The sequence below is a fragment of the Suncus etruscus genome, chromosome X (genome assembly GCF_024139225.1).
Source record: "Suncus etruscus isolate mSunEtr1 chromosome X, mSunEtr1.pri.cur, whole genome shotgun sequence".
NCBI classification, from domain to species: domain Eukaryota; kingdom Metazoa; phylum Chordata; class Mammalia; order Eulipotyphla; family Soricidae; genus Suncus; species Suncus etruscus.
Genome location: NC_064868.1, coordinates 39692506 through 39705560, shown reverse-complemented (window position 1 = coordinate 39705560; position 13055 = coordinate 39692506). Strand labels below are relative to the sequence as shown.

At 36.2% G+C, this 13055-nt stretch overlaps 1 protein-coding gene across 1 annotated transcript in view; it reads right to left on the bottom strand.

Moving 5' to 3' along the window:
• Positions 1 to 13055, bottom strand: part of SYTL5 (synaptotagmin like 5) — a 438357-nt gene that overhangs the window by 43922 nt on the left and 381380 nt on the right. Inside the window, exon 10 of the mRNA XM_049767126.1 lies at positions 7017 to 7109. Coding sequence (XP_049623083.1) covers positions 7017 to 7109 — 93 coding nt within the window. The remainder of the gene's footprint in view (positions 1 to 7016; positions 7110 to 13055) is intronic.

Below are 13055 nucleotides of genomic sequence, written 5' to 3'. Positions count from 1 at the left end.
GAGAAGAAATGAACAGACACTTTGACAAAGAAGAAATACAAATGGCCAAAAGACACATGAAAAAGTGCTCCACATCACTAATCATCAGGGAGATGCAAATCAAAACAATGATGAGATACCACCTCACACCACAGAGAATGGCACACATCACAAAGGATGAGAATAAACAGTGTTGGCGGGGATGTGAAGAGAAAGGAACTCTTATCCACTGCTGGTGGGAATGCCGTCTATTTCAACCTTTATGGAAAGCCATATGGAGATTCCTCCAAAAACTGGAAATCGAGCTCCCATACGATCCAGCTATACCACTCCTAGGAATATACCCTAGGAACACAAAAATACAATAGAAAACCCCTTCCTTAGACCTATATTCATTGCAGCACTATTTACCATAGCAAGACTCTGGAAACAACCAAGATGCCCTTCAACAGACGAATGGCTAAAGAAACTGTGGTACATGTACACAATGGAATATTATGCAGCTGTCAGGAAAGATGAAGTCATGAAATTTTCCTATGCATGGATGTACACGGAATCTATTATGCTGAGTGAAATAAGTAAGAGAGAGAGAGAAAAACGCAGAATGGTCTCACTCATCTATGGGTTTTAAGAAAAATGAAAGACATTCTTGCAATAATTTTCAGACACAAAAGAGAAAAGCGTTGGAAGTTCCAGCTCACCTCAGGAAGCTCACCACAAAGAGTGATGAGTTTAGTTAGAGAAATAACTACATTTTGAACTGTCCTAATAATGAGAATGTATGAGGGAAATGGAGAGCCTGTTTAGAGTACAGGCGGGGGTCGGGTGGGGAGGAGGGAGACTTGGGACATTGGTGATGGGAATGTTGCACTGGTGATGGGTGGTGTTCTTTACATGACTGAAACCCAAACACAATCATGTATGTAATCAAGGTGTTTAAATAAAAAAAATAAAAAGAAACAGCTGTTGACTTCCTCCACTAAGAGCTGTATGACCACATAGGTAATGTAAGACCCTCTGTGGAATAGCAACCAATTTTGTATATCTCTGTAAAATAGAAATCCACAGAATAGAACACCCAATAATGAATTAATATACCCACCTATAAAAAGATAAACAGTGTAACTCTATCAGAATAAAAAAACTGCTCACAAGATACCAATAACATAAGACATATTTTCAATGAGATGTAACAAAATTATTCTTTGGTACCAGAAGGACAAATTGTATCTTAGCAACCCAACTGTCACATAAGACCACCTGGGAGGCTTTTATTAGTAACCCTGTAGTTTCCAAAGCCCTGCCTGTGAACCACTAGGAATTAAGGATAATGAGGAATACAAAGAGCTTTTTTTCTGTTTTTGCAGTCGTTCTTTTAATTGCTCAGAGATGATATTTACAAAAGACTAGGATATGGGTGATGTGGCTAGTATCTCTTGTAAGCTACAGTGAGAGAAAGAGCAAAGCAAAAAATTTATAGTAATTTGAATTGTTGGAGATACTGAGTAGTCTAATTTATTTCCCTTTTATAAAACAAGTAACAACAGAATTTTCATTAACAAGTGTGCTTTGAGCAGTGATTTTTAAACTTCATTGCATTTATTTTGAGTTTCGGGGCTACTGCTTTTAGTGCTCAGGAGTCACTTCTGGCAGTAATGGGTGTTCCATGCAGCATGTGAGTCAAGTGCCTTCACTTTTGTACAATCTCAGCAAGCCCTTTAAAAATGTAATTGCATTTAAATCACTTGACTGTTCTGGATATAAAGAAGATATTTGTATGAGAGTTGTTTTTCTAAAAATGTTCTAGGTCTAATTAGGTCTAATTTCCAAAACTATTACAAAGCACCCTAAACCATTATAGTGAACTCATAGGAGAACTACTAGGTATATTGAGTTTTCAAGGGAAACACAGTTAAATCTATAAATCACCATGCAAATTTATAATTATCAATAATAAATATTACTTTATGGCTTGTAGATAGCCCAGTGGTCTAGAGCACATTTTGCATGAAAAAGGCAGTGTCTGAGGATACTCAGCATTGCACATTTCCCTGACTATCACAAAGAGCAATCCTGGACCATTGCTGCTATGTGGTGTTATATATATTATTGTATATTATATATAACATAATACATATTATACTATATATTATATAATATGTATTATATACACATAATATTATACATAATATATAATATGATATATATTATTATATATTATATTATATAACATATTATATTATATATAATATATAACATATAACATATATAATATGTTTATATAATACATAATATATTATATAATAATGTATAATATATATCACATATATAATATATATTTTATACAATATACACAATATGTAATAATGTATATTATATGACATATAATATATAATATATTACACATTTACATAATATATAATATACATAATTATGTTATATGTATAATTATGTAATATGTATTATATTATATATTATATATGTCATATAATATATATAATATATAATATAATATATAATATAACAATATATTATACTATATATAATATATAAAATATATAATATATCATAGATGGAATATATTGTATATATTATATAGTACATATTGTATATATTATATATATTATATATAAATATATATTGTATATATAAAATATATTGTATGTATGTTATTGTATATATTAATATTATATAATATATTATAAAGTAATAAATTATACTTTTTAAAAAGTAGTTTATTTATTTATTAATTGATTGGTTTGGGGACACACCCAGCAATGCTCAGGAGTTATTCCTGGAATTGTGCTCAGAAATCACTCCTGGCAAGCTCAGAGGACCACATGGGATGCCAGGAATCTAATTAGGTTCATCCTGGGTATGCCTCATCCAAGGCAAATGCCCTATCACTGCGCTATCTCCCCGAACTCATATATCATAATACATTATCTTTGTGAGGGAAAAATCCCAGCAGTATGTTGCCTTACTCTTGACTCTATTCTCAGGAATCATTCCTGTTAAGACTTAAGGGAATCTATATGGTTTGGGTTCAAATCTGGGTCAGCCATGTGCAAGGCAAACACTTATCCACTGTACTATCCATCTGACCTTTCTTTGCTCTTTTCACTGATATTCCATAATGTGTAAAAGTGATTTTGGCAGTTGCTGTAACCAAAGAATAATGCATGGCAAACCATGTGGTATAGGAATTAAAGGTGATGATGGCCAATATATTCTAAAAAATGACAAGTCATGCAGAGCCTGACACACACACAACACTAGGAAGATTATTAGAGGATGGTTAGGAATGGAACATTATCATTTTTCATACATTATTTTTCAAGTGGGAGATTTACACATTAAAATCATTAAGATTTTTAGAGCTAATTATGAACAAATGGGCTAGTTTGATTGTTTCACTTTTTACTGTTGTGATAGAATCACTGAAGCACCAGAAGCTTTGTTAAAAGATAACACTTTATGTTTCTGTTCCAGTTGGTGCAAAGGTACTGGTTCCTGACTAGGCTGTGTGGTTCAAGGGCTACTAGAACAAGAGAAGAATAGGGCTTACCAAAAATTGTTGACATCACTAATACTTAGAAAACAAGATAATGGCTTTTTTTAAGTTCATATTCTCCCTTGAGCATGTATCTTTCTCATACTGCTTACTTTTTTCACTTTGGAGAAAGCTGTGTTCTCTCAAACACCATCCCTTTCGTTTTTTGCCTTCACATATTCCTTTCTCCTTGGGGCCAGGGAATGTGGTCACAACCAGTGATGCTTGGGGCTTACTATCTGTTCTACACTCAGTTATTATTCCTGGTGGTCTTGGGAAAACATATAGGGTGCCAGGGATTGAACTCAGATTGGCTGTTTGAAGGCAATTACTGTAACCACTGTACTATCACTCTATCCCTGCTTGTAAGTCTAAGTAAATTTCATTAAATTAAAACCATCTTTAAATAGCACTGTGTTCTAGTGATGCCACATTTTTCTCTTTATTGATACATTTCCAATGACAATCAGTTATAATAAAGTTATTTTATTGATAGAAGAAAATTCGACAATTTATATATGTTGAAGTATGAGAGAAATGAGGGAGTTAGAGCAACGTTTTGAAAACTAAATTTTATGCTCTTTGCCAAACTAAAGTGTCCTTTAAAAGATATTTATTATAAAGGTATCTCATTAGGAATAAATCATTGGGAACCAAGTGTCTTTTGACTGGGATCTGAGATTCTAATATTTAGACTATTCCTTCTTAGGAATATTTTGATTTTGATAAGCTTATTCTTTAAAAGAGAACATCTGGTTAATTGGAGATGTATCTGAAAGAGATAAATCTGGAAAAATTGCCATCTTCATCATATTATAACACATACCATAACATTTGTCAAGTATAGCTTCAAGAAAGGAAAATAATAGTAAGATGAAATCAAAAGACACGTCGTCCTTTGATCTGTGCAAAAAACAAGACCATTAACTACAGAAAACTGACTTTGACAAACGTGACTGGGCAGAACTTATCCTGGCACCAATAGGAAATATCTTAGCCTAGGCTTCGGCCTAGGATTTATGCAGTAACTTGTTCGAGATCTGATTTGTTACCGCTCCCCAAGGCCAAATACTAGTCTTATCCAGATACCCTCCCCCAGCTGGAAGGGGTCTGTGGTTGGTAATTAAATAGATAGACCTGGGGAGTGGTGAGACAGAAGCAGAAGGAAGGAAGATGCAGCAGGTATAGAAGAGTCACACGTTGAGTGTAGAGAGGATGGTTAGTTTAGAGGCCATGTGAGGAATATGTGCATGGTGGTTTGAGCCTTGTAATATAGATCTATCACTCCTGAACCTTCATCTGACTGCTGTGGGTCATTTTCTCTATGTTACCCTGATACCTACAGACTACCAGGCCATAGGGGTGCTAGCACTGGGCCAGGCCGATAAAGGCCTCACAATCCAAACCATATACATGGTGGTTAGAACCTTGTAATAAAGCTGGGTGACTTCTGAAACTTTATCTGACTGCTGTGGGTCATTTCTTCACTGTTACCCTGATACATACAAACCTGCCAGGCCATAGGGGCTACAGGCACCAGGCTGGCTGAGAAAGGCCACACCATCCATCCATCCATCCATCCATCCATCCATCCATCCATCCACTACTAGGACTTTTTAATTAATAATTAATACAAGAACTTTTGACAGCTGCGACTGAGCAGAACTTTTGGAACCATAATGAAAGACTCTATCCTAGTCTTTGGCCTAGGGTCAGTTCAATTCCCAAGACCACAATTTACAGAAGGCTGATTACAACAACGATGGAACAGAACTGCTAGAACTATAAAGAAAGAGTCTATCCTAGATTTCATCCTATATCCTGTGCAATACCAAGATATCTAGCTACAGAGGCCTGATTTTATCATCCATAACTGAATCAAAAGTTCCCTGACACCAGAAAAAAGACCTTGGGGTGTGAAAACAAACATGTACAGAGCCTGTAGTTGTTCCCATTACAGTGTGCTTCAAGGATGTATCTTTTAGGCCAAAGAAATTCCCTTTCTAATTTCCCCAATATTTATTATGCCTATGCACACACAATAAAAGCACAAAACCTTGCCACATCAGCCCTCCTTCATTTATTTTTGTTCTCATGGCTATTATTTGGTTGTTGGGTTTTTTTTTTGCTGTTGTTGGCAGTTTGGAGGTGTTTTGTTGATGGTTTTTTCATTATATTATTTTCTTTTTCCTTTTTCTTTTTTAAATGATATTTATAATCTGTAGAATGGCTTCTCCAAGTTTTACTTTACTTTTTTTTTCAACAGAACCATATAACTTGAATCATCTTGTTCTGCCTCATAAATTGACAGGGAAAATGGATGGTATGAGGACTAAACCGTCCTATGAACATTGAATGGAAATAAAAAATGGTCAGACATAAACACTAAACCCAAAGTCAATGACAACAGAATTGATACACATTCTATAACATGTTATACACAGAGGGGACCGGTTATACTAGCGGGGGGGGGGGGCCAAAGGAGGAAGATATGGGATGCATGCTGGGAAAACTGGTAAGGGAGGACAACACTGGTGGTGGAAATTGACCTGATCTATTGTCACTATGTACTTTAAATATTACTATGAAAGATTCGTAATTCACTTTGGTTACAATAAAGATAATTTTTTTAAAAAAGGAAATGAAAATACTGGAAAATCAGTGTCTGAGTCACCATCAGGTACATTTAGGCAGGTCCATTTCCTGTCAGATCTGGCTTGAGAATTCTTTAAGAGAGTTTCCCAGAGGTAAAAATGGAAAGTGTATTAGAGCAACAAGCAGAAATCACAGAAGCAAAGACTTACAAACACATAGTAAGCTAAAGGTCATGGGATTCCTAAAGCTTACCACTTATAGAAAATCTTAACATTAACCTAAATAGGAAGTGAGACTAAAAGCAGTAAAACATGCTTGATGATGTTTAAGTAGGAGAGGAATCTGATAAGTTACATATTTTAGAAATTTGATTAAAAATTTATTAAATATAGTTTGGGAACTTTGATAAAATTGTGTCAAGAAATTGATTGGCTAAGAACTGAGAGTTAAGTCCAAATTATTGCTGTTGATAGTTTCTTGAAAAATGCAACTTACAGTGAAATGATGCTTAAAAGAAGGCCTCAAATAACATTAATTGGTTCAACCTGAGCCCCAATTATGTTTTTTCTCATCAATATTTTAATAAACAAACATTGAACAAAATTACATTTTTACAAAAACTTTCAGTTTAGGTCTTAACTGATGTTTCAGAAGTGAAGAGGTTTCAAAGTCTGACTGAAGGCCATGAAAAGAGGGAGAAGAAACCAACAACCTTAAAAGCTTATATGAAACTATATTGAAAAGAACTCTGTTGATAAAGAATAAGAAACAATAATGACATTTAACCAATTAATATACATTTCTCCAGAATATTTATATGTACTTTTTAAATGCATAAAATTGGAAAAGGAAATTAAAAATTTCTGTCATGTACTAGAGAATTACATACAGTTAACAGACCACTTGCTAGACTGTGGGTGTCAGTAGAAAACTGGGAGGACACTAAGTTATGAATGCCTTCTTCTGTCTCTCCCAAGGATTCCTAAAAAAATATGTGATTTTTCTGACTTCAAAAAAACATTCTTCTTTAAAAATACTTAAAATGTCAGATAAAAATATCTAAAAATCACCCAATTTTAGGTTTTTCTCTTTGTTTTTCCTTTAGCCTAAATTAGTGGTCTTCAAGTGTTTTTAATCATGGAGCAGTGCTGTCCACATGTGTGAAAAGGTTAGAAATCAGAGTGGTTGTAACAGCCACTAGACTAGTATGCAGACAGATGCCAGTTCACAGATCTAAAAAGGTTGAATAATGCTGACCCCAACTGTGTCACTAGCAGAGTAGGGTACTTGCTTGGTAGTGGTGTTACTTGGTAAAAAAAAAAAGATAAAATTTGTAATCACACATACCATTTTTCTCAATTCCTACTTCCTTGAATTCTATAGTAATATACTTTGAGAAATGTACTTAAGGTATTAAGCAAAATATAAGTTGTGTCTATATACATGTTTGTGACAAGATGGCAAACTATATATTGAAATAAATGTCCACTGAGAAAGACTATAACATTTAAAAAACTACTTTCTAATAGAATCATAGTTTTAATAAAGAATGTAAATATTCCAACAATGCTCAAGGTTTACTCATGGCTCTGTCTCCGAGGTTACTCCTAGCGGTACTCAGGTGACTTTACCTTATTTTGGGGATCTAATTAGAGCCACCTTCATGCACAACAAGCATCTTAACCCCTGTACTATTTCACTAACCTAATTAGGGTTGGTTTATTTTTTCCATTTTTGGGAGGTTTGGGTTTTTGGTTTACACTGCGGTGCTCAGGGCTCTGTATTCAGGACTCTTTCCTGGTGGGGGCTCAGGAGACTACTTACTCTGTCAAAGTTTGAACCTGATTTGACTATGTGCAAAGCAAGTGCCCTGGAAAATGCTGTAACTCTAAATCCATAAATTAATTACTTATGTAAAGTGACAGATTTTAATCTCCTCCAGTTCTGCCTTCTGGGACTTTTTATGCCTGCTTTGTGCCTATGTTCAGACTGAGAGAAAGCTAAAGAAGATTCAATAACTTTGGTTCAATCCAGCCCTCATCCTTCAATACCCCTAATCCCCATAAGAATATTAGGAAACCAAAAGGGGGACAGGAGTGGTGGCACAAGTGTTAGTGCGTCTGCCTTGCATGTGCTAACCTAGGACAGACTGTGATTTGATCCCTCAGCATCTCATATGGTTCCCCAAGCCAGGAGTGATTTCTGAGTGCATAGCCAGGAGCAACCCCTGAGAGTCACCTGGTGTGGCCCACAAACCAAAAAAAAATTTTGAAGAATTTGCCAAGGTCCTTTATGCTTATCTCTTTGATCAATTTACTGTTAATTTTCTAATTAGTTTGTAGCCTACTGTATGTCTCAGTCAGGACCATGATCTTGGATATGCTGATCTATTTACCCCTCCCTTACAAATTCTTGTAGTATTTCTTAGTAAATTGTTTAATATTTTTTAGTGGCCACATTTAGCTGTGCTCGTCTGGCTCTATATTAATGGATCATACCTAGCAAGACTTGGAGGACACCACGTGGTATTGGGGATCAAACACGAACAGCCATGTTTAAGAAAGTGCATTGTCCACTGTACTGTTTACCCAGCCACCAGTATTTTTCTAAACACATTACTGGATAATATATATAATTTAACATATTATTTAAAACTTGCAAGAAATTAAACATTTTTCTTAATATATTTTCAAGACTTTTAGAAACATGATTATAACAAAAATGGGCATTTGTTTCTATTAATTTTAATTTCAACAGACAATTATTTCACTATTAAAACTTTATAGGTATTTAACATGTAGAAATTTTATTATCTTTAAATTCTGCTAGCTTTAAAGTAACATTTTATTATATATGACTATAAAATTGTGCCAGTAGTTTTTATCATGTATGTATTTTCTCCTTTGATATAATAATATAATACTCAAATAGGGCTAACTTCTTGGGCCTTTTCTCAGTCTCTTCTGGGTCCCAGTGATGTTGCTAAACTTTTCACCCTGAAGCAGTCACCGCTATTTCTGGGCAGGATCAAGGAAACTCCAGTCCTAATTTCCTCCATCAAATGCAAACAGAGCCTCCTTTGCAGACTTTCTTCAGCTTCCTTTTGAATCACAGTGCCATTACTTAAACTCCCCTCCTTTCCACCCATCCTCCTTTTCTCTTTTTTTTTTTTTTGGGCCACACCCGGCGGTGCTCAGGGGTTACTCCTGGCTGTCTACTCAGAAATAGCTCTTGGCAGGCACGGGGGACCATATGGGACACCGGGATTCGAACCAACCACCTTGGGTCCTGGATCGGCTGCTTGCAAGGCAAACGCCGCTGTGCTATCTCTCCGGGCCCATCCTCCTTTTCTCAAACTGTACAGATGCTATTGTGTCCTTTCGATGACATTTCAATTTATATCAAGTTATACTTCTAGCCATATTTCATGCAAACGATTCAATATATAACTTCGTTAAACGCCTAACACTCAAGCATTTCAGAACTCAAAATAAAAAGATTAATGAGGAAGCAAAGGAAGATACCTATAATGGGAGATATGGAGAGAAAGCCTGACAAATCTCCAAGTCCAACCAAATGCCTAAACCTTATAGATGAGAACCTAAAATAAATAGTCAATGGTTTAGAAATGGAAATCAAAGCATCCTTAGCCTGAAAAATTAAGAAATCTATAGATGAATAATTTAACCAACTCAAAGAAGAAACTTTCTGAAGATAAGAGAATCCAAACAAATGGAACTGAAGGAAATAAAAATATGTTAGCAAGCCATGAGAGTAGAATTACACGGAGGGAATATTACAATCATGACCTTGAAAACAAATTACAAGTCAGCAGTAATAAAGAAGTCAAAAAGAAAGAAGAGTCAAATTGCTGCAAGATAATGCAAGTCACTTAATGAACACAGACAAGAGAAATAATCTCCATATTATAGGAATACTAGAAGAGGAATAAAATGGGTAAGGGGAAGAACAAATAGTGAGGAAACTAATAGAAAAAAACTTTCTACCCTTGGGAAAGATGTTGTTGTACAAATCTATGAGGCAAAAAGTTCCAAACAAAATAGACCCTGAGAGAATAATACCAAGACACTTAATAAACCAAATGGCAAAAAAAAACAACAAACAAAAAAAAAAACAAAACAAAACAGAGAGAGATGGACTCTGTAAAGCAGTAAGGGAGAAGAAATACCTCAAGTATAAAGGAAAAACATAAAAATAAAAACAGGTCTTCCATTTGAAATAATCCAAGAAAAAAGAAAGAGCAGAATGACACATTCAAACTACTGAATGAAATAGACTTTCAATCTAGAGTAACCCCATGCAACATAAGGACACAACAGCTCTTTCTGTAAATAGTTTCCTCAAATGCCAATGGACTAAACTCTCCCATTAAAAGACACGGAGTGGCAGAATTAATTAGGAAACAAAACCCAGATAATTTCTGCCTAAAGGATACAACTTAAAAGTTCAGGATACACACAGGCACAGAATAAAATAATGGAAAACAATTATACAAGCCACTGGAAAAAATAATAGTGAGGACAGCCATGGTTATAACAGAACTAACTGCATTCAACCTTAAAAAAATCCAAGAGACAAATATAGTCTCTATTTACTGATTAGGGGAACAATAAACCAAGACGTACTAACTTTGATGACATATCTTTTATTCTTTTTCTTTATTTTTATTTTGGGCCAAAGATGGTGATGCTTGGGGTTTACTCCTGGCTATGCATTCAGAAATCACTTCTGGCTTGGAGGGCTATATGAGATACCAGGTGATCAAACCGCAGCTCTTTCTGGGTCAGCACATGCAAGGCAAATGCCCTACTGCTGTGCCATTACTCTGGCTCCATCTGATCAACCTTTTGCAACAAATTTAGAACCAGTAAAATATGTAAGACATTTGCTCACAAACTTAGAAAAGCATGTGGATGGATATGTCATAGTAGTGGGAGATTTTCAACATCCCATTATTGCCACTAGACAGATACAATAGGCAGAACACTATCAAAGACATAAGCACCCTAAATGAGAAGCTAAAAGAATTAGGGCAAATGAATGTTTACAGGGAGTTTCATCCACAAAATGCAGAGTAAAATTCTTCTTAAGTACTCATGAAAATTTCTCCAGGGTAGACCACATTGTAGGACACAAGTCTAACCTACAAAAACTCACAAATATAAAAATTATACCAGAAAAAGGTGTAACAGCATGAACCAGGGCTGCAGGACCTGGGACCACACGGTCAACAACAGCGCGAGCAAACCGTCTGTGGGGCCTGGGACTATGGAAGTAAACCACATGGTGAGAACAGCATGGGACAAATTAATCATCTGGACATTTGGTTTTAGATGATTAAGACAGAATGTTATGACACCTGCCCAGTGGGGCCCGACTGTGAGAAACTGTGAGTGCTGCCTGTCTGTGTCTGTCTACTGTACTCTTGTGTGAACCTCTTGGGAGTGGGCCAAAAAGAGACTCCAGAAAACTCACTCTCCCAGAGGCCAATTCCAGGGTGGGACTCCATAACATGAAAACCGGCTAGGCTTTGCAGAAGCCGGGTCCCCTGTTTGTGATATCAGGCTGGGAAATTCCATGAAACTACGCCTGCCCAGTGGGGCCCAACCGTAAAAAAATTTTAAGAGCTGCCTGTGTGTGTCTGTCTACTGTCCTCTTGTGTGAACCTCCTGGGAGTGGGCTGAAAAGAAACTCCAGCAGAGCACTTTGGCTCCGCTTCCCTACGCAGCTGTGCGCTCTTTCTAAGAAAAGAACACCACCGCAACAAGAAGGAAAAAAATCACACTAAGAACTGTGCTGGATCACAGAAGCAAGCATTTCTCTCCGGACTGTCTTCTCTGCTGCGTGCTCGGGCCTAAGATTTGATTATGCGTGAGGCTTCATCCTCAGAGGACTCCCCGCCCTTAGAGGCAAGTCGGCCCATCCAGAAAAGGCAGAGCCAGAGAAGTGTGCTGCCTGCATCATATAACCAAAGAATACCACCACAACACATAGAAAAACCCACATTAAAAGTGTGACAATGGGGAAACAACGCAGGACAGCATCAGACATAGAGAATGAAGATGACAATTCTGAGGACCAGATAATAAGGACCAACCAACTAATCAACCTCTCAGATAAGGACTTTAGAATAGCAATATGGAAGATTCTCAACGATCTCAAAGAAACCATGGCTCGAGTTGAACAGAACACTAATAAGAACCAAGAAAATATGAAGTCAAAAATCACAAAACTCCAAACTGAAATAACATGTCAACTAACAGGCCTGAAAAAGTCAGTAAACGAAGTGAATGACAAAATGGATAAGCTCTGGGACAGAGTATCAGAAGCTGAGAATAGACTTAGTGCTGTGGAAGATGAGATACATAACAATTCCATACAGCAGGAGAGATTGGAAAAAAACTTAAAGCAAATGAGCACACAATGGAAAAATTAGTCAAAGAATGGGAACAGATGAAAATAGAAGTCTATGATAAGATCAACAGAAACAACTTAAGAATCATTGGAGTCCCAGAGACCCAGGAAGAAAATTTCCAGGAAAAATCAACGGTCAAGAATATCATTAAAGAGAAACTTCCAGAGCTAAAGAATATATGTGATCAAATCCTGCATGCTTGAAGAGAACCTACCAAAAGAGACCCCAGAAAAACCACGCCAAGACACATCCTAGTCACAATTACAAATCCCACAAATAGAGACAGAATTCTGAAAACAGCAATATCAAAAGGGGTAATTATGTTCAAGCAAGCATCCTTGAGATTTACAGCAGACCTGTCACCAGAAACACTCAATGCTAGAAAGCAGTGGTGGGATATTGTGACAAGACAGAATGAAATGAATGCTTCGCCTAGAATACTGTACACAGCAAATCTCACTTTCTGGTTTGACGGAAGAATACATTGTTTCA